Here is a 21,579-nt window from a genome sequence, read left to right as displayed (position 1 = left end):
GGCTAGGCAATATCCAGGTGAGTCTCCTGTGCAACATGCAATCATATTCCTCTAGACTGGAAACCAGAACGGTACATAATCCTCCAGTCGTGGCCTAACATTGACAGCAGCTCTGTTATAACCTCCACAATCTTGCATTCAATGCCTCAAACAATAAAGACAAGTCTCTCATCTGCCATCTGAAGCATCCTATCCACCTCTCCTGCTGCCTTCAAGGATCTATGCAAGGTCCCTCTGCTCCTCTGTACTTCCTACAGGCCTACCACTCATTATGCTCTTCCTTGCCTTATTAGTCTTCCCAAAATGCATCACCTCACACTTTTCAGGATTAAATTCCATTGCTATGTTTAGCCCATCTGACCAGCACATCTACATCCTTGTGTAGCCTAAGGCTTTCCTCTCTGCTATTTAACACAGCACCAGTTCTCATTTTGTCTGTGAATGATATGAAGCTTGTACAACACTACACTTGGAAGAATTGTAAACAGTGAGCAGGACAGCGAACAACTCTGAGAAGTTGGAGCATTGGGGAATAGACGGTAGATGGGGTTTATAGAACATAGAACATAGAAAAGTACAGCACAGTACAGGCCCTTCGGCCCACGATGTTGTGCCGTGGAATAATCCTAATCCAAAACTAAAATAACCTAACCTACATTCCCCTCAATTCACTGCTGTCCATGTGCATGTCCAGCAGTCGCTTAAATGTCACTAATGACTCTGCTTCCATGACTACCACTGGTAAACTATTCCATGCACTCACAACTCTCTGGGTGAAGAACCTCCCTCTGACATCTCCTTTATACCTTCCTCCTAACACCTTAAAACTATGACCCCTCGTGGCAGTCAATCCTGCCCTGGGGAAAAGTCTCTGGCTATCGACTCTATCCATGCCTCTCACTACCTTGTACACCTCGATCAGGTCACCTCTCTTCCTCCTTCTCTCCAGAGAGAAAAGTCCGAGCTCAGTCAACCTCTCCTCGTAAGACAAGTCCTCCAGTCCAGGCAGCATCCTGGTAAACCTCCTTTGTACCCTCTCCAAAGCCTCCACATCTTTCCTATAATAGTGCGACCAGAACTGGACACAATATTCCAAGTGTGGTCTCACCAGGGTTTTGTAGAGCTGCAGCATAACCTCGCGGCCCTTAAACTCGATCCCCCTGTTAATGAAAGCCAAAACACCATATGCTTTATTAACAACCTTATCCACTTGGGTGGCAACTTTGAGGGAACTATGCACTTGAACACCAAGATCCCGCTGTTCCTCCACACTGCCGAGAATCCTGCCTTTAATCCTATATTCAGCATTTAAGTTCGACCTTCCAAAATGCATGACTTCGCATTTATCCAGGTTGAACTCCATCTGCCATTTCTCAGCCCAGCTCTGCATTCTGTCAATGTCTCGCTGAAGCCTGCAATAGCCCTCGATACTATCAACGGCACCTCCAACCTTTGTGTCATCAGCAAACATACTAACCCACCCCTCAACCTCCTCATCCAAGTCATTTATAAAAACTACAAAGAGCACAGGCCCAAAGACAGAGCCCCATGGGACACCACTCAGCACTGACCTCCAAACAGAATACTTACCATCTACAACCACTCTCTGCCTCCTGTCAGCCAACCAATTCTGAATCCAGACAGCCAAATCACCCTGTATCCCATACCTCCTGACTTTATGGATGAGCCTGCCGTGGGGAACCTTATCAAATGCCTTGCTGAAGTCCATGTACACCACATCCACTGCTCGACCGTCGTTAACCTGTCTCGTGACTTCCTCAAAGAACTCAATAAGATTTGTAAGGCATGACCTGCCCCTCACAAAGCCATGCTGACTCCCTTTAATCATGCTATGCTTTTCCAAATAGTCATAAATCCTATCCCTCAATGCAGTGAAGTGTGAGGTGATGCATTCTGGTTGGAAGAACATTGAAAGACGATATAAAAAGGGGCAGGGGGTTGGTGCAGGAGCAGAGGAAGCAGGGTATGTATAGATCAGTGAATTTAGCACGACAGGTAGAGAGAGCATGCAGTGTCCTTGATTTTATGAATAGGGTCAGAGAGTACACCACAAGATGGTGATGTTGAACATGAGACAAAATCACCAAAGAAACTGCGGATGCTGGAAATTAGAAACAAAACCAGAAATTGCTGGAACAGCATCTGTGGAGAGACATCAGAGTTAAGTGGCCAGTGACCCTTCCTCAGAATTAAGATGTTAAACTTCTACAAGATACTTGCTCGCCCTCAGCTGGGTAATGTGTCCTGTTGTAGGTGTCGCTTTACACGAAAACCATCAGGCAGAAGATACAGAGGCCTGAACACACACACACGCAGGTTCAGAAACAGCTTCGTTCCAGCTTTTATCAGACTGTTGAATGTATTCTTGCCTCAAATGATGAAGTCTGTAGGCCTCTAACTTCCTTTGATCTGTACATCCTTTGCTAGCAGTGATCTGCTTGTAAATGAAGCTTTTCACTGCATTTGGGTACATGTGATAATAAGATCAATCACAAAAGATGTGAATGTATTGGATAGAGAGACAGGCAGAAGAAGTTTACAAGAATGGTTCCAGGGATGAGGAACTTCAGCGATGAAGAGAGATCAAAGAGGTTGAGAAAGTTGGCATGACAGAAGAGAGAGCTGAGAGGAAACTTCACAAATGTTTTCAAAACTGTGAGGCGGGGTAGACGGATGAAATAGGGAAAGAATGTTTCCCACTAGTGAAGTGATCAAGAATGAGAGGACACAGAGTTAAAGCAATGGCTAAAAGAAGCAAAGGTGGCCAGAAGAAAAACTTTGCCCGCTGGGAATGGTCTGCACTGCATAAAAATGAGGCAGAAGCAAGTTCAATCAACGTCGTCAATCAGGAATGAGATAATTAGTTGAAAATAAAGAAAATGCAGAGCTCCAACAAGAAGACAGGAAACTGACACTCAAACAGGATGCTCATTCAGACAGGTGGTAGAGGCTCGAGGGGCTGAATGGCCGCCTACGTTATATTATTATATACATTTACACTGGGGACAACACAGTGGCTCAGTGGTTAGCACTGCGGCCTCACAGTACCAGGGACCCGGGTTCGATCCCACCCTTGGGTGACTCTGTGTGCAGTTTGAACATGTCCCCGTGTCAGTGTGGGTTTCCTCTGGGTGCTCCGGTTTCCTCCCACAGTGCAGGTTAGGTTGTTTGGCCATGGAAATTGTCCCATAGTGCCCAAATATTGGCAGTTCAGGTGGATTAGCCATGGAAAATGTAGGGTTATGTGGACAGGTAGGAGGTGGGTCTGGGTGGGATGCACTTCAGATGATCAGTGTGGACTCAATGGGCCGAATGGCCTGCTTCCACACTGTAGGGATTCTATGAATTCGGTGAAATTCTTGCTCATCAAGAGCAGTGTTCAACCAGAGTAACAATCAAATTTGTACAGTAACTTTCACCTTCACAGGGTGACACTCACTCTCACACAGTATCAGTATATATAATAATGCCCATTCCTCCAGGCTCCTCACCATCCCTACTGCAGGGAAGCTCCCTGTAACTGCTCCAGGAGACCATGATATCCCAGTTCCATGGTATCCACCCCTGAAGTCATACCTGGGATTTTTTGGCTCAGGTGGACCATTTCCTTGCAGTTTCTTGACCAGCATCTCGCTGCTACGCTTCAGAACATCGCGAATTTTACCAAGGGAGCCACTCCGTCTCAGTGTCCCACTCCCGTCCTGCAATGTGTGAATAGAGACAGTTAAACAAAGTCTTCAACACTCCACTTCCTGACCATATCTCTCTCTCTGACCCAGTCCCTCCGTCAGTCTCTCTCTCTCTGACCCCAGTCTCTCTCTCTGACCCCAGTCCCCCTGTCTGTCCCTCTCTCTCTCTGACCCCAGTCTCTCTCTCTGACACCCAGTCCCTTCATCAGACTCTCTCTCTCTGACCCCAGTCCCCCGTCTGTCCCTCTCTCTCTCTGACCCCAGTCCCCCGTCTGTCCCTCTCTCTCTCTGACCCCAGTCTCTCTCTCTGACTCCGGTCCTCCTGTCAGTCTCTCTCTCTGACACCCAGTCCCTTCATCAGACTCTCCCTCTCTGACCCCAGGCCCCCATCTGTCCCTGTCTCTCTCTGACCCCAGTCTCTCTCTCTCTGACTCCAGTCCTCCTGTCAGTCTCTCTCTCTGACCCCTCTCTCTCCCTCTGACCCCAGTCCCTCTGTCAGTCTCTCTGACCCCAGTCCCTCCATCAGTCTCTCTCTCTCTGACCCCAGTCCCTTCGTCAGTCTCTCTCTCTCTGACCCCAGGCCCTCTGTCAGCCTCTCTCTCTGTCTCTCTGACCCCAGTCCCTTCGTCAGTCTCTCTCTCTCTCTTTGACCCCAGTCCCTCTCTCTCTTTGACCCCAGTCCCTCTGTCAGCCTCTCTCTCTGACCCCAGTTCCTTCGTCAGTCTCTCTCTTTGACCCCAGTCCCTCTGTCAGCCTCAGAGATAATGGGAACTGCAGATGCTGGAGAATTCCAAGATAATAAAATGTGAGGCTGGATGAACACAGCAGGCCAAGCAGCATCTCAGGAGCACAAAAGCTGACGTTTCGGGCCTAGACCCTTCCTCACACAGGGGGATGGGGAGAGGGAACTGGAATAAATAGGGAGAGAGGGGGAGGCGGACCGAAGATGGAGAGTAAAGAAGATAGGTGGAGAGAGTGTAGGTGGAGAGGTAGGGAGGGGATAGGTCAGTCCAGGGAGGACGGACAGGTCAAGAGGTGGGATGAGGTTAGTAGGTAGCTGGGGGTGCGGCTTGGGTTGGGAGGAAGGGATGGATGAGAGGAAGAACCGGTTAGGGAGGCAGAGACAGGTTGGACTGGTTTTGGGATGCAGTGGGTGGGGGGGAAGAGCTGGGCTGGTTGTGTGGTGCAGTGGGGGGAGGGGACGAACTGGGCTGGTTTAGGGATGCGGTGGGGGAAGGGGAGATTTTGAAACTGGTGAAGTCCACATTGATACCATATGGCTGCAGGGTTCCCAGGCGGAATATGAGTTGCTGTTCCTGCAACCTTCGGGTGGCATCATTGTGGCACTGCAGGAGGCTCTCTCTGTCTCTCTGACCCCAGTCCCTTCGTCAGTCTCTCTCTCTCTCTGACCCCAGCCCCTCTGTCAGCCTCTCTCTCTCTGACCCCAGTCCCTCCATCAGTCTCTCTCTCTCTCTCTCACCCCATTTCCTCTGTAAGCCCCCCTCTCTCTCACCCTAGCCCGTACAGCAGGGATTCTCAGGGCCTGATGAGGTGGATCCCAGGCTGCTGTGGGAGGCAAGACAGGAGGCTGCTGTGTCCCTGGCAGAGATACTTAGTGGCTCATTGGCCTGAGGTGAAGTGCCAGGTGACTGGGTGTCGTTCCTGTGTTCAAGAAGGGTGGCAGGGATAGGCCAGGGAATTGCAGATCAATTAGTCTGATGGTAGTGGTAGGGAAATTATTGGAAAATTTTCTGAAGAACAGGGCTAATCAATATCTAGAAAGCCAGCGATTGGTCAGGGATATGCAGCATGGATTTGTTATCGTGAAGTGAAAAACCAAGCTACTGGAAAAGCCCAGCAGATCTGGCAGCATCTCTGAAGGAAAGAACAGAGTCAACATTTCATGATCTGGGCTCTAAGGAAGGGTCACCGGACCTGAAACGTTGACTCTGCTTTTTCCCTTCAGAGATGCTCCCAGACCTGCTGAGCTTTTCCAGCAACTTCTGCTTTTGTTCCTGATTTCCAGCATTTGCAGTTCTTTTGCTTTTTTTTTGTTATAGGGAAACCCTATCTGACTAATTTAACTGTGTTTTTGAAAAGGTGGCTAAATATATTGAGGAACAAAAACCAAGTTGCTGAAAAAGCTCAGCGGGCCTGGCAGCATCTGTGAAGGGAAAAACAGAGTGGAGTGGAGTCTTTACAGGTGACCCTCCCTCAGACCTGGCTGAATATATTGATTGGGTCGTGCAGTTGATGTGTAAGGTCTCAGTAAAACCTTTGACAAGGACCCACATGGAAGACTGGTCCAAGAAGTAAGGGTCCATGTGAGGTTGGCAAACTGAATCCAAAACTGGCTTCGAAACAGGAAGCAAAGGGTGATAGTGGAGGACTGCTTTTGTAATTGGAAGCCTGTGACCAGTGGTGTTTATCACGGGGCTCAGCGCTGGGACCTTCGTTTGCTATGTACATTAACAGCTTGGATGTGAATGCAGAAGGTATAGTTAGTAAGTTTGCAGATGACAAAAACAATTTGGTGTTGGTGATCACACGGATGGTCGTCTCAGGCTAGGCTGATATTGATCCACCTGTCAACTGGACAGAGCAGTGGAAGCTGAGCACAAGGTGATACATTTTAGGAGGTGGAATAAGGGATTTACACAACGAAGGGCAAGTACTGCAGGAGTACTGGGGAACAAAAGGATCTTGTTCTGATGAAGAGTCATCTAGATTCAAAACATTAGTTTGCTCTCTCTCCACGGACACTGGCCTGCTGTGATCTGCAGCATTTGTTGTTTTTCATACAGATTCCAACATCTGCAGGAATTTGCTTCAAAAAAGGGACCTTGGTGCACAAGTTTACAGATCCCTGAATAGACAGGATGGTAATGAAAGCATGCAAGATGCTTGCCTTCATTAGCACAGAATACAGGAGGAAGGAAGGCCTGCTGTAACTTTATAGAGCACTGGTTAGGCCACAGGTGGAATAGGATGTGCAGTTTTAATTACCACACTATCAGAATGATGATGCACTAGAGAGGGTGCAGACGAGATTCAGCCTGCTCCTGCCCCACAGAACTCATCTCTTCCAGCCCTGACTCAGTCTTCTCTCCCCACTGGTCCAGTCCCTGCCCACGTACATCCGTGATTCCTCTTTCGCTTTACGCCAGTTTCAAAGTTTTCAGTTTGCAGTTTCTAGCCACCTCCAATTTACCATGGATATGCAATCCCTTTACACATCCATTCCCCACCAGGAGGGTCGTAGGGCTCTCCATTTCTTCCTGAAGCAAAGGCCTGAACTGTCCCCACCCACCCACGCACTACCCTCCTCTGCTTGGCCGAGCTCGTCCTCACCCTCAACAACTTCTCTTTCAACTTGGCTCACTTTCTTCAGGTAAGACGGGTTGCCATGGGCCCTAGTTATACCTGTCTCTTCATGGGGTGCATGGAACATTCCTTGTTCCAGTCCTATTCCGGCTCCCACCCACAACTCTTTCTCCGATACATCGTTGATATCATCGGTGCTGCTTCCCTCTCTCGTCAAGAATTGGAAAACTTCATCAATTTCACCTCCAATTTCCACCCTGCCCTCACTTGCACCTGGTCTATCTCTGACTCCTCCCTTCCCTTCCTCGACATATCTGCTTCCATTTCTTGGGATAGACTGGCCACTAATATCCATTACAAACCCACTGACTCCCACAGTTACCTGGACTATACATCCTCACATCTCATTTCCTGGAAAGACTCCATCCCATTCTCTCAGTTCCTCTTTCTCTGTCGCATATGTTCAGATGAAGCCAACTTTGACAAGGGAGCCTCCGAAACGTCCACCTTCTTCCTCAACCGAGGGTTCACCAGCTCTGTTGTTGAAAGGGACCTATCTCCTGCACTTCTGCCCTCACCCTTTCTCTTCCGTCCCACAACAGCGATAGAGTTCCCCTCGTCCCCACCTACCATCCCACCAGCATCCACATCCAGAAGATCGTCAGACGCCGTTTCCACCACCTCCAGCCAGATGCCACCACTAGACACATGTTTCCCTCCCCTCCCTGTCCGTCTTCCACAGGGACTGTTCCCTCTGGAACACCCTGGTCCACACTTCCTTCACCCCTAATACCCCCAGAGCCCTACAGCACCTTCCCCTGTAACCCGTAAAGGTGTAACGCCTGCCCATTTACCTCCTCCATCTCCACTATCCAAGGGCCCAAACACAGCTTCCAGGTGAAGCAACACTTCTCCTGCACTTCCCAGAATCTAGCCTACTGCATTCGCTGCTCACAATGTGGTCTCCTCTACACTGGGGAAATAAGTGCAAACTGGGTGACATCTCCGTTCTGCTTGCCAAAAACACCCCAAGCCACCTGTTGCCTGCCATTTTAACGCACCACCCTGCTCCCTGGCCAACATCTCTGTATCTGACTTGCTGCAGCGTTCCAGTGAAGCTCAATGTAAGCTGGAAGAACAACTTCAAGCTACAAAACCTCCCCTCTCCCGACTGCATCCCAAAACCAGCCCAGGTCGTCCCTGCCTCCCTAATCTGCCTGTCCTCCCACCCCTATCTCCTACCTACTAACCTCATCCTACCCCTTTGATCTGTCTGTCCTCCCTGCACTGACCTATCCCCTCCCTACCTACCCTCACCTTTACTGGCTCCATCCCCACCTCCTTGACCAGTCTGTCTCCTCTCCACCAATCTTCTCTTCTATCCGCCGCCCCCTCTCTCCCTATTTATTTCAGAACCCCCTTCCCCTCCCCCATTTCTGAAGAAAGGTATAGACCCGAAACATCGGCTTTCCTGCTCTCTGATGCTGCTTGGCCTGCTGTGTTCATCCAGCTCTACACCACGTTATCAGCGGAAGAACAACACCTTATTTTCCACTTGGTGACCCTGCAGCCCTCCAGACTCAATATGGAGTTCAATAATTTTAGGGCCTAAACTCTCCCATGTCCCAGCCCCTACCCCACATACCAGGCCTTGTTACCACTTAGCCTGCCATTACACACGCTCTGTTAGTCACTAACAGTCCCCATTAACAACTATTCACCCTCCCAGCCTGATCGTTATCAACTCCTTTGTCTATCCAATTGCTCTTCTCGCTGAGATAACAAAGTGTGGAGCTGGATGAACACAGCAGGCCAAGCAGCATCTCAGGAGCACAAAAGCTGATGTTTCGGGCCCAGACCCTTCTTCTCTTCTCTCTCATTGGGCTCTATCCAATCATTTACTCCTTAACCCCGCCCCCTCCCTATTTTCCACGTTTAAACTGACGTTTTCTCAGACCCGAAACGTCAGCTTTTGTGCTCCCGAGATGCTGCTCGGCCTGTTGTGTCCATCCAGCTCCACACTTTGTTATCTCAGTCACCATCAGTTCTGAGGAAGGGTTACTGGACCTGAAATGTTAACACTGACATTTTCTACACGGATGCTGCCAAACCTGCTGAGCTTTTCCAGCAACTTCTGGTTGTTGTTTACCAGGATGTTGCTGAGGATGAAAAGTCTCAGTTACGGGGTGAGACAGGATAGGCTTGATTTCTTTTCCTTGGAACAAAGGAGGCTGAGGGAGAACTAACTGAAGTATATTGAATTATAAGAGTTGATCTTGAGAATCTTTTCCACAGCCAAGACCAGAGGGCACAGGATTGAAGTGAGGAGGTAACTGATTTAGAGGAGATCTGAGAAAACATTTTTCACCCAGAGGGTGGTAAATATATGGAACATGCCGTTTGAGAGGGTGCAGGAGGCAGGCACTCTCTCAGCATTTAAGGAGCATCTGGACAAGCACTTAATGTCAGGACATCGCAGGCCATGCAGGTAAATGGCATTCACGTAGTTTAGTGCTTGTCGGTCAGCACAGGCATGGTGGGCCGTAGGGATGTACACCAGTCACTTACTCTATCTCACCACAGTCCCACCCCCACCCCGCTTCGCTCAGTCCCCCTCTCCGATCCCAGTCCCTCGCTCAGTCCCCCTCTCCGATCCCAGTGCCCCTGTCTGTCAGTTTCTCTCTGTACGAAGTTATATTGAGTAGTGGATTGTTGAGAAACAGGAAATGAGCCAATAATGAGGCAACAAGACACGGCTCCCCTGTTAGAATATGTTTTATTTCAGATCAGTGTAGTTTCAGCAAGTGATAAGGAAAGCACAGTAAACACAATCCATACTGCACCCAACACTGGTACGATGACACCAACCCCACCTTCCCTATCTCTGTACCACCCAGGGAGGGAGGGAGGGAGGGAACAAGACATGGCGATACGGGGGAAGCAAAACAGTGCGATATAGATAATGAGCTAGAGACTGGAGGCAGTTAAGGGAGGGAGGAAGTGGGTAAAGGGAAAGAAATTGAAAAAGATTGACAAAGTGATTTAAGAAAAAAAAGAGGGAGATAGAGGAAACAAAGGAGCATTAGACAAGAAAGAGATGAGAGACCTGGCAAGGGGAAAGACAGGGAGAGGGTGGGGCTAAGAGGGGGTGGGGGTAAGAGGGGGTGGGGTGGGGTTGTTGGGCACAGGGGTGGTGGGATAGAGGGGATGGTGGGATTGAGGGGTGCGATAGAGGAGGGGGTGGATAGAGGGCGGTGCAGGTATAAAAGGGGGTGGGGTGTGCAGGGGCGGCTGGTGTGTTGTAGGGAGGGGTGGGGGTGTGAGGAGGGGCTAGAGGTAGGGTGGGAGTTGAGAGGTTGGGCATTACAGGGGGATAGAGGGGTGTAGGAGTAGGGATTAGTGGGGGTAGTGGGAGCTAGGGGCAGAGAGGGAGATGGGTGACAACCCTTCCACCAGACCCGGTAACTTTCCGGCAACCACAGGAGGTGCTACCCCTCCCCTACACCTCTGCTCTAGGTCCCAAAACATTCCTTCCAGATCCCACACAGATTCACCTGCACTTCATCCAACCTGATCTACTGTACGCGTTGCTCCTGATGTGCTGTCCTCTACATCGGGGACCGGATCGTGGATCATATGCTCTCTGCACGTACCAACCCAACCTCCCAGTTACCATCCACTTTAATTCCCCGCCCTCCCAGTCCCCCTGGGCCTCCTTCACTGTCAGAGTGAGGCCAAACGTGAACTGGAGGAACAACCCCTGACATTTCACTTTGGGAGCTTACAGCCCAATGGCCTGAATATGGACTGCAGCAGCTTCAAAATCTCTCCAGCCTCATCCTGACTCGCCTATCCGCTCCATCCTTCCCACTGACCAACCACAATAACCCCCTACCTGCATTCATCTATCTCCATCTCACCTACTCTTCCCCCCCCCAGCCCCAACTAAACCCCCCACCTCCAATTTATTTCTGGGTTCCCTGCTGGTCTTGCCTGATCCTCGGATGCTGTCTGACCTGCTGTGCTTTTCCAGCTCCACATTTATTGACTCTAGCTTCCAGCATCCTTACTGTCTCCAGGTGATGGGTTGCTCACCATGTTGTTGCTGTGATTACACCTGGGAATTGTGACGGTCATGGTGGGTGGGACAGGAACCAGGCAGTAATTTATTGATTTCTGCAGCAGTTAGGATTTGAAACCAGGCCTCCCATCTCAGAGGCAGGGGCTTTACCATTTCTCCACAACAGCCAATTCGTAAAGCCAGATCTTCCTCTAATGGACAGGCTGCTAGTGATCTGACTTACTGCGCTGTGACAGTTCCAGCACATTGGCTGAGGTCAGGTAAGTAAGGGGCTTGGTGCTGAGTCTGTTGGCACTGAGACGTAGAGACAGAGCCCTCCTGCTTTGAGACTGGGCTCTTTCTCTGTTCTGCACACCAATACAGCCATTCACTGAAATCAAACCTGCACCACTGAGACTGATACTGGAGAGAGAGAGAGAGAGTGCGAGAGGGAGAGAGAGGGTAAGGGAGTGAGAGCGAGAGAGAGCCGCCATCGAAAAGCACCTGAAACACAAGGCAGAATGGGTAGCCAGAGGAGTATCACACGTCTCCCTGCCCTGAAGAACCCATGGCCTCTGGTCTGCTTTTCCCTCAGCCTCGTCCAGGTGGGGTCAGGAATAAGGCAAACAAGCAGCTGCCAACCTGATGTTCAGACTTCTGTGGGCCTGGCTGTAATGAGTAAGAGGTGCCTCTGCGATCTCTCATTTTGTACATCGAGTAACTCAGTTAAACCATTGCTGACTTTGCTTCTGGATAAACGATTGGATTGGATTGCTGGTGCAACCTGAGTGTGGCCCTGACAATATCACAACTGAAAAGCAGCAAATTACATGCAGAATGACATACAACAGAAAGAAAAGTCTTGCATCATTATATAGTGCCTTTTACAATCTCAGACAGTCCCACTGTACTTCACAGCCAATCAAGGAGCAATGCAGCAATCCAGGAAACTGAACACCAAGTTACACATCACACTGTCAAAAACCCTCCTAGAACAGTGTTGTCCTGATGTTAGTCAAAGGATAATAACTAGGCAGGACACGTGAGTCCTTTGCTATTCTTTCAAATAGTATCATGTGATTTTTAAATTCAGATTACAAAGCATATCAGCATTGCTTTAATCAACATAGTGCTCCCTCAGCGCTGACCCTCCGACAGCGCGGCACTCCCTCAGCGCTGACCCAGTGAGTAATTTGGTGCTGAACTATGCTGGGAAATGTCAGAATCATTTTGCTGTCAAATCTCCAAAGTCAAAAATTACATGGCAACAGGTTTATTTGAAGACACAAGCTTTCAGAGTCTCGCTCCTTCTTCAGGTGTTACTGAGGGAGAGACAGTATCAGATACAGAATTTGGAAGCAAGAGATCAAAGGGTCATGGAACTGATGCCAATAGACACAGCAGAAGAATTGCCAGACTGGGATGTTCCCTCCCAGTGGGGGAATACTTCAGCAGGTCAAGGATATTCAGCCTCAGATCCTTGGGTCTTTGGGTAAACATCCTCCAAATCGGACTTTGGGATACACAACAACGCAGAGTCTCCAAGCAGAGGCTGAGAGCCAAGTTTGATATCCACGAGGACAGCCTCAACTGGGTTCTTGGGTTCATGTTGCACTACATGTGACTCCATCTCACTCTCACACACACAAACACACTTGCTCTCTCCCACCTTCCCCTCGCCCCCATCCCCCCCCCCCCACACACACTCACTCTCTCCCACCTTCCCCACGCCCCCTCCCCCCCCGCACACACACACTCTCTCTCTCTCCCACTTTCCCCCCCAACACACCCACACACTCTCCCACCAGCCCTCCAACACACACACACACACACACACACACTCCCACCACTTTGCTCCCCTCCACTACCCCCCCCCCCACACACACACACACACACACACACACACACACACACACACACACAGACCTCTTCTCATAGACACATTATCTCTCTCCTATACACACTCTCCCTTAAGTGTGTGCACACAGTCTCTCCCTCATACGTGCACGCGCACACATACACGCGGACATAAATCTACGGGGCGGTTTTGTATTTGCAGATACATTCTATTTTGTCAAAAAGTGCACAATTTGTAGACAATGTGGCATTTTATCAATTCCTACTTTGTATTCCAAGTTGATAGACAGCTAGACTCCCTAAACAAGGCCTGACACCGAAAATGCACTGTCTGGCCTGAGACGTCACCTCTGGTATACTGAGGGAACTGATAAAACCTTTAGTTATCTCGGGGCAGGGACTTGAAAGGAAATTGGGAATTGGCATATTAATCCTTTCTAACTGATTAAAGATTGATCAGCCAACTTAGGTCTGTTCAACACCACATCAGTTCTACGACCCCTTGATCACTTGCTTACAAATTCTGTGTCCGATGCCACCTCCCTCAGTAACACCTGAAGGAGGAGTGAGACTCTGAAAGCTTGTGTCTTCAAATAAACCTGTTGGACTGAAACCTGGTGTGGTGTGATTTTTGACCTTGTCCATTCCACGCCAACTCTGGCACCTCCACATCACATTTCTGAGGTGGCAGCTGGTCGTTCAGCAGCTGTAATGTGGTGAACTCTCGTTCCCTTTTCCACTGAATTTACAGCATTTTCTGTCTGGACTTGTGGTTTACAGCTTCCACTGTACTGCTGTAACACAAGGATGGGCCTTCTGCCCCCTGGGTTGTATGTTCTGGAGTTCCCTTCCAAAATCCCCCTCTGCTATTTTTGGAAGCTGCTTGAAGCTTAGGACTTTGGTCAAGCATTTGGTCATCAATACAAAACGTTCGCTTTGTGCTTGATTATCGCTCTCGTGGGGTGTGTTGAGAAAATTTATCACATTTAGTGTTGTTAAGAGTGCTCACTGTGACTGACCTGATTGATTTATTGAGCAGAGGAGACAATAATCCAGCAAGTGTGACGCAAGCTCTGATGTTTGGATGTAAAGGCAGACATATAAAAGCTTCAGGGGCTTAATTCAAATGAGCAAGACCTAATACACTGAAGCAGCAGCTCAGAGTTTGCAGGAATTCTGCTGATGCCCTACCTGTCTGGGTCAACAATAATGTGCATCCTCTCTTGGCGATGTTGACAGACACAAGCTGCTGAAGTTTCTGCCTTTTTCACGGCTTTTACCAAGAGTACAGATCAATCTGCCTGTCGTACCAGTAGATCGACTTGTATTGAAACATTTTCGGTTATATTGCTATGCTAGGTGCACCACTGCTAGGTGCCTATTCTACAATTTGTTTCTGCATAATCATCTTATACCTATGTTATTATTAGTACTAAGAGGAGTTTTAGCCTGATATCAATCTCCCTTAACAGGAAAGCCCATCTTTAAAAACTGTACTAGAGTGAGGTTTAGTACAAGGAGCTGAAATTTCTCAACGATGGAACACTGGGAGTGAGAGCTACTAAGGCAGGCTTGCTGGGAAATGAGGGAGGTGGGGTAGGCCGGGGAGAGCGGGCAGAGGGCAGGGTGAGGTGGGGGGGGGAAAATGGGGGCTTGGGGTGAGGGGACGGGGCAGGGTCGAAGATGGAGATGTCCTGGGGCACGGATTAGTGGTGCAAGAGCTGGGTGGAAAGGGAGAGGGGGTACAGGATGCAGTTGGAGGGCTTGTTAAGGGGAAGCACAGAGCAGGCATACAGTGAGATTCAGTGACATCAGTGAAATCACTGCTAGCTACGAGGTGCAATATTAAGTGTGTGACGAACAACATGAAGCACACAGAACAGCTCTCATTAACAGCAGACACAATATTCAATCATGAAATCACTACTGGTACTAAGCAGAATACAAAAAGTTACATCGAAGAAAAAAAACACAGGAATGTCACCTCAAAAGCGAAAAGCTGGGTTCAGGAGGACAGTGATAACAGAACAAGTGGTAGCAACAAATCAAAGAGGTATCATTTCAGAAGAACCTCAGTTGGAAATTCCTAAAAATTAAAACAGGCACCGACACTGTCCCTTATCAAACTCTGCTAGGATAGGGGCAGCACGGAGTTCAATACAGGGTGAGGCTCCTTCTACACTGCCACCAAACCCTCCCAGGGACAGGGACAGCACGGAGTTCGATACAGAGTAAAACTCCCTCTACAGCGTTCCCCATCGAGCACTCACAGGGACTGGGACAGAGAGGGTGAGTGTGGCAGGAGGTGACAAAGAACACCACTCGGTTCTGCACGGGGAAAAACCGCATGGTTACTGGGATACACCTTCATACTTATTCTCAATCAGGCACACGCTTGCTCACCCAAACACACTTGTTGACACTCTTACACGTTTAGGGACGTCCTTACACACCTGCATACTGGGACACACGTTTGCGCAGGCTCATTCAGGAATGCACTTACACACACACACACAAAAGGACATGCTGAATTACAGAGATACTCATCAACACACACACGCACATTTACACATGTACACACACATAGTTAGGGACACACGCACTCGTGATACACAGGGCGACACAAACACACAGGCACACACACATACACACGAATACAGGGTCTCTCACACATCCAAAGGAGGGGGGAACACTTACTTTCACCTGCTTTCTCTCACTCTCTCACACAGACACACACAATGGGAAAGGCTCTCAGTCTTTGTCACCTCCCCCCACCTTCACTATCTGTGTCTCACTGCCTTCTGGAACAATCAGAGCCAAGCTATTCCTTTCTCAAATGATTTTCCACAAGCAGCAAAATTTCATCAGGCCATGGGAAACAAAGTGGTGATGTTGAGGACTGAATCAAACCAGGCCAGGCCAGTGTCAAAGTTGACCAGAGGTAACACAAGCAGTTCACTCCCCATTAAACACAAAGAACAGTCTCTTCCAAAAGCAGGTGTGTGACGAAGCAATCGGGGGTTTGTCAAGTAGGCAGCAGAGAGAAGCAGACAGTCCATGGGTGATTTTGGTTTAGGTAGTGAAGAGGTTCTGGATGCAGAGAGGCAGGAATGGTAGAGAAGGAATCGCTGTGAATGGACAGCCTGAGGTATCACACACACATCCTCGCTTGGGCTACAAGGTGGTCGCTGGCAGCATTAAGCCTGGCACAAAAACAAGAGCAAAAGAGAGAGAAAACACAGGAAAATACGTGAATAAAATTGACAAAAGCCCAGGAAAAACTCTCTGGCCCAAAGTAGCAGCAGTGGGGGGTGGGGGGTGGGCAGTGGTGGTGGTGGAGGACAGAGAAAGCAAGCGTTAGGGGTACAGGACAGAGATGAGGAGTGCAGGAGTGGGTGGATCAAAATGAGCGTGCAGCCTAGAAGGGGACGGAGAGATGGCGAGATAGATAGTGATCAAGAGACAGGGGAAGATGGGCGAGCGAGGCGGAGGGAGCCAGTTAAGAGACAGGGCAAGAGAGAGGGGGGTGGGAGGTGGGGTATAAAAAAATTAGCATCCAGGTTCAGTGGGTAATAAGGAAGGCAAAAGGAATGTTGGCCTCTATTTGCAAGGAAATGGAGTTGTAAACTGGAGAGGCTTTGCTAAAAGTGTACAAAGCACTGATCAGACCACAGATGGAATACAGTGAACAGTTCTGGGCCCCTTATCTAAGGAAAGAAAGAGTGATTGGAGACAGGAGAGAGAAGGTTGACTCGGTTGATCCTGGGTATGAGGGGCTGTCTGATGAGAACAAGTTGAATAGGTTAATCCTGTATCCATTGGAGTTTAGCAGAATGAAAAGTGACCCTATTGAAACATACAAGTTTCTCAGGGGCTTGACAGAGTTAATGTAGAGGTTGTTGCCCCTCTGTAGGAGAGTCTAGGATCAGAGGGCGTTCTCTCAGAGTAAGCGGTTGCATATTTATGACGGAGATGAGGAGGATCTTCTCTCTGAGGGGAATGAATCTGCAGTTTTTTTTATTTAACCACAGAGGGCTGTTAAGGCTGAGTCATTAAGTTTGTCAAGGCTGAGATAGATTTTTACACAGCAATGGAGTCAAGGGAAAAGGCAGGAAAGTGGATTTGAGGGTTTTCGGATCGGCCATGACCTCACTGAATGGTGTAGTAGACTTGGTGGGCCAAATGCCATGCTGCTACTCCTATGCCTCATGGTGTTACGAAGAGAGTGGGGAACAGAGAAGGAGATAAGACACACTGGTGAGGGAAACAAAACAAACCGGGGCAAAGGGGCCATGAGAACGGCAGGAAGGATGAGAGCGGTAGATGAGGAGAGCAGGTGGTAGGTGTAAGTGGTGCATTTTGGAGGATGGCAAAGGGAGTGATGGGATGGGAGAAGGGTGCAAGTAGTTGGAAAAAAGGAGGGGGTTCTGGACAAAATAAGACTTTTTATTCAAGTCACTGAGGGAGTGTGAGGGAGCGAGCACGCATGCGAGAGAGGGAGAGAGCACGAGAGCTAGCAAGACAGTGTGCAAGTGAGAGAGAGAGACAGAGTGTACAAGAGATGAGAGGGAGAGGGAGAGGGGGAGAGGGAGAGGGGGAGGGGCAGAGAGAAAGCTGGGACACAGACAGAGAGAGAATCCAAGATAACAAAGTGTGGAGCTGGATGAACACAGCAGGCCAAGCAGCATCTCAGGAGCACAAAAGCTGACGTTTCGGGCCTAGACCCTTCATCAGAGAGGGGGATGGGGAGAGGGAACTGGAATAAACAGGGAGAGAGGGGGAGGCGGACCAAAGATGGAGAGAAAAGAAGATAGGTGGAGAGGAGAGTATAGGTGGGGAGGTAGGGAGGGGATAGGTCAGTCCAGGGAAGACGGACTGGTCAAGGAGGTGGGATGAGGTTAGTAGGTAGGAGATGGAGGTGCAGCATGGGGTGGGAGGAAGGGATGGGTGAGAGGAAGAACAGGTTAGGGAGGCAGAGACAGATTGGACTGATTTTAGGATGCAGTGGGTGGAGGAGACGAACTGGGCTGGTTTTGGGATGCGGTGGGGGAAGGGGAGATTTTGAAGCTGGTGAAGTCCACATTGACACCATTGGGTCGCAGGGTTCCCTTGCTACACTTGCCCCCACACCACCTCCCTCACCCCTATCCCAGGCCCCAAGATGACTTTCCACATTAAGCAGAGGTTCACCTGCACGTCTGCCGGTGTGGTGTGCTGCGTCCACTGTGCCCGGTGTGGCTTCCTCTACATTGGGGAAACCAAGCGGAGGCTTGGGGACCGCTTTGCAGAACACCTCCGCTCGGTTCGCAATAAACAACTGCACCTCCCAGTCGTAAACCATTTCCACTCCCCCTCCCATTCTTTGGATGGCATGTCCAACGTGGGCCTCCTGCGGTGCCACCCGAAGGTTGCAGGAACAGCAACTCATATTCCGCTTGGGAACCCTGCAGCCCAATGGTATCAATGTGGACTTCACCAGCTTCAAAATCTCCCCTTCCCCCACCGCATCCCAAAACCAGCCCAGTTTGTCCCCTCCTCCCATTGCACCACACAACCAGCCCAGCTCTTCCCCTCCACCCACTGCATCCCAAAACCAGTCCAGCCTGTGTCTGCCTCCCTAACCTGTTCTTCCTCTCACCCATCCCTTCCTCCCACCCCAAGCCGCACCTCCATCTCCTACCTACTAATCTCATCCCACCTCCTTGACCTATCCCCTCCCTACCTCCCCCCCATACTCTCCTCTCCACCTATCTTCTTTTCTCTCCATCTTTGGTCCGCCTCCCCCTCTCTCCCTATTTATTCCAGAACCCTCATCCCATCCCCCTCTCTGATGAAGGGTCTAGGCCCGAAACGTCAGCTTTTGTGCTCCTGAGATGCTGCTGGGCCTGCTGTGTTCATGCAGCCTCACATTTCATTATCTTGGAGTCTCCAGCATCTGCAGTTCCCATTATCACAGAGAGAGAATGTGTGTGTGTGTTGGGTTGGGATGGGGAAGAGGAAGGGGTTCGAGGTGAAGGAGAGGGTCAATGAAATGACAGCAGCAGACAGTAGGTGAAGAGCACACAGGGACCAGCTGCACAATGGTACCACCAAATCCAGACAGTCAGGTGTACAAATAGAGAGGAGAGATAAAGGGAGTGGGACAGAGACAGAGAGAGAGAGCTTGGAGAGCAAGCAATAGAGATAAAGAGAGCAAGTGACTGAGAGAAAGGAAGAGTGACAGAGAGAGCATGTGAGGCAGATAAAGTATGAGTGACTGAGACAGTGTGCGAGACAGAGAGAGAGAACATGTCGAAGATAGAGAAAGTGTATGAGACAGACAGCACGTGCGAGAGACAGACACACAGAGGGAGAATGAGAGACAAGGAAAACAGAGGAGGAGAGTGAGTTAGTTATTCTCCAGTGAATAAATTAGGTCCAGTCAGAGCGAAAGGGAACACTGAGCAAAGCAAAGGCCGCTGTTCAATTAATAACCGCGCACAGACACTGACACGCGCACAATCGTACAGGTCAGGCACCCACACTTGCAAACAGCCCCACAGAGGCAGAACAAGTCTCTATCTATCCTTCCCTCTCTCATACATAAATACTAAAAGCCGGTGACAGACCACTCCATGCACCCCACACCCACACAGACAGGACAACTCTCTCATATCTCAACACACACACACATACACAAGAATGGCTCTGAGGAAGGGTCACTGGACCCAAAAATGTTGATTCTGTTTTCTCCTCCACAGATGCTGCCAGACTTGCTGAGCTTTTCCAGCAACTTTGTTTTTGTTCCTGAACAAGAACAGTCCTTCCAGCTTGCTCTGCTATTCGGGAAGATTATTCTGGTCTGATTTCAAACTCAACTTTACATTCGCGTACATCCCTGATAATCTTCCAATCCTTTGGTCACCAAGAATCGATCTAACGCCGCCCTAAAAGTGCTAAAAGACTCTTTCACTCTGTTCTGACAAAGGGAATTCCAAAGGCTTACAACCTTCAGAGCAAAAATGTTTCCACATCAGTGTTAAATCTGTGCCCCTTTACTATGCTCTCTGGTCCTAGACTCTCCCATGAGGGGAAACATCCTCTCAGCATTGGCCCTATCAAGCTCCTTTAGAATCCCATATGTTTCAATGAGATCAGCTTTCAATCTTCTAAACCACAGTGAGTAGAGTCCCAACCTTAGAATTAGAATCCCTACAGCGTGGAAACAGGCCCTTTGGTCCAACAAGTCCACACTGACCCTTGCTGCATCCCACCCAGACCCATTCCCCTTTTACCCGCCTAATCTACAGATCCTGAGCACTACAGGCAATTTAGCATGGCCAATCCACCTAACCTGCCCATCTGTGGACTGTGGGAGGAAACCGGAGCACCCAGAAGAAACCCACACAGACACGGGGAATGTGCAAACTCCACACAGACAGGTGCTCGAGGGTTGAACTGAACTCGGGTCCCTGGCGCTGTGAGGCAACAGTGCTAACCCTATCGCTACCGTGCCACCCGAAACTGTTTAGCCTTTACTCATAAGACAATCTCTCTGCACCAGGGATCACCTGAATGAAGCTTCTCTGAACTGTCTCCAATTAACTGATATTTATCCTTAAATAAGGGATCAAAACTGCTCACGGTTCTCCAGATGTGGTCATCCCAGCACCTCCTACAGTTACAGCACAACTTTCCTACTCTTATTCTCCAACCCCCTTGAAATAAGGCCAGCATTCCTTCCTGATTACCTGCTGTACCTGTGTGCTTGCTTTCTGAGTTTTATGCACAAATATCTTCCAAATCCTTTTGTAGTGCAACTTTCCATAGTTTCTCCTCTTTAAAATAAATTTCTGTTCTCTCTTCCAAAGTGAACAATGTCACATCTCCCACATTATACTCCATCTGCCAACTTTTTGTCCACTTACTAAGCCGATCAATAGGTCGCCACAAACTTCCTGTAGCCCTCTCACAACCTGTGTCTTCAGCTATTTTTGTGTTATCTGTAAATTTGGCAACAGTACATTTACTTCCTTCCTCCCAGTCATTCATTATGTTGTAAACAGCTGTGGTCCCTGCACTGACCCCTGTTGAACCCACTGGTCACAGGTCACCAACCTGAAAGATCCCCTTATGCCCACCCGCTGTTTCCTGTCCATGAGCCAATTCTCTATCCACGCCAATACACTGTCTCTAACACTGTGGGGTCTTATATAGTGGCTTAACCTTTTGAGGTACTTTGTTGAACACCTTCTGGAATTCCAAGTATAGCACATCTACGGGACCCCCTCGATCCTTTCTTGTTAAGAATTCCTTGAAGAACTCTAGTCAGGCGAGATTTTCCTTTTACAAAGCCATGCTGAATCTGATTAGATTATGATTTTCCAAATGCTCTGCTACTACTTCATAAATAATTGATTCTGACACCTTTCCAATGATAGGCTAATCGGCCTATTGTAACTTGCTCTTTGCCCCCCATACTTTTTGAAAAGGACTGTTCACATTGGCAGCTTTCCGAGAATTTTTGGAAAATTACAACCAATGTATCCACTTTCTCTGTAGCTCCTGCCTTCAGGATCCAAGGATGTGAGCTATGAGGGCCAGGGGACCTAGGCCCTTTTAGCCCCATTTGTTTGTCTAATGCTACTT

General features: G+C 49.1%; 1 protein-coding gene across 6 annotated transcripts in view; it reads right to left on the bottom strand.

Annotated features, from left to right (window-relative positions):
- The window catches only part of klc1b (kinesin light chain 1b), a 99,768-nt gene that overhangs the window by 3,312 nt on the left and 74,877 nt on the right, over positions 1-21,579 (bottom strand). For 5 of the 6 annotated variants that reach the window (XM_059645086.1, XM_059645084.1, XM_059645088.1 and 2 more), the window contains one exon: positions 3,598-3,722. In XM_059645086.1, the coding sequence (XP_059501069.1) occupies positions 3,598-3,722 (125 nt within the window). Of the gene's footprint in view, positions 1-3,597; positions 3,723-14,840; positions 16,155-21,579 lie in introns of those variants that run through there. The other variant, XM_059645089.1, reaches the window with a different exon arrangement.

The sequence above is a fragment of the Stegostoma tigrinum genome, chromosome 4 (genome assembly GCF_030684315.1).
Source record: "Stegostoma tigrinum isolate sSteTig4 chromosome 4, sSteTig4.hap1, whole genome shotgun sequence".
NCBI classification, from domain to species: Eukaryota; Metazoa; Chordata; class Chondrichthyes; order Orectolobiformes; family Stegostomatidae; genus Stegostoma; species Stegostoma tigrinum.
Note: the sequence above shows the minus strand (reverse complement) of the source record. Positions and strands in the feature narration are given on the sequence as shown.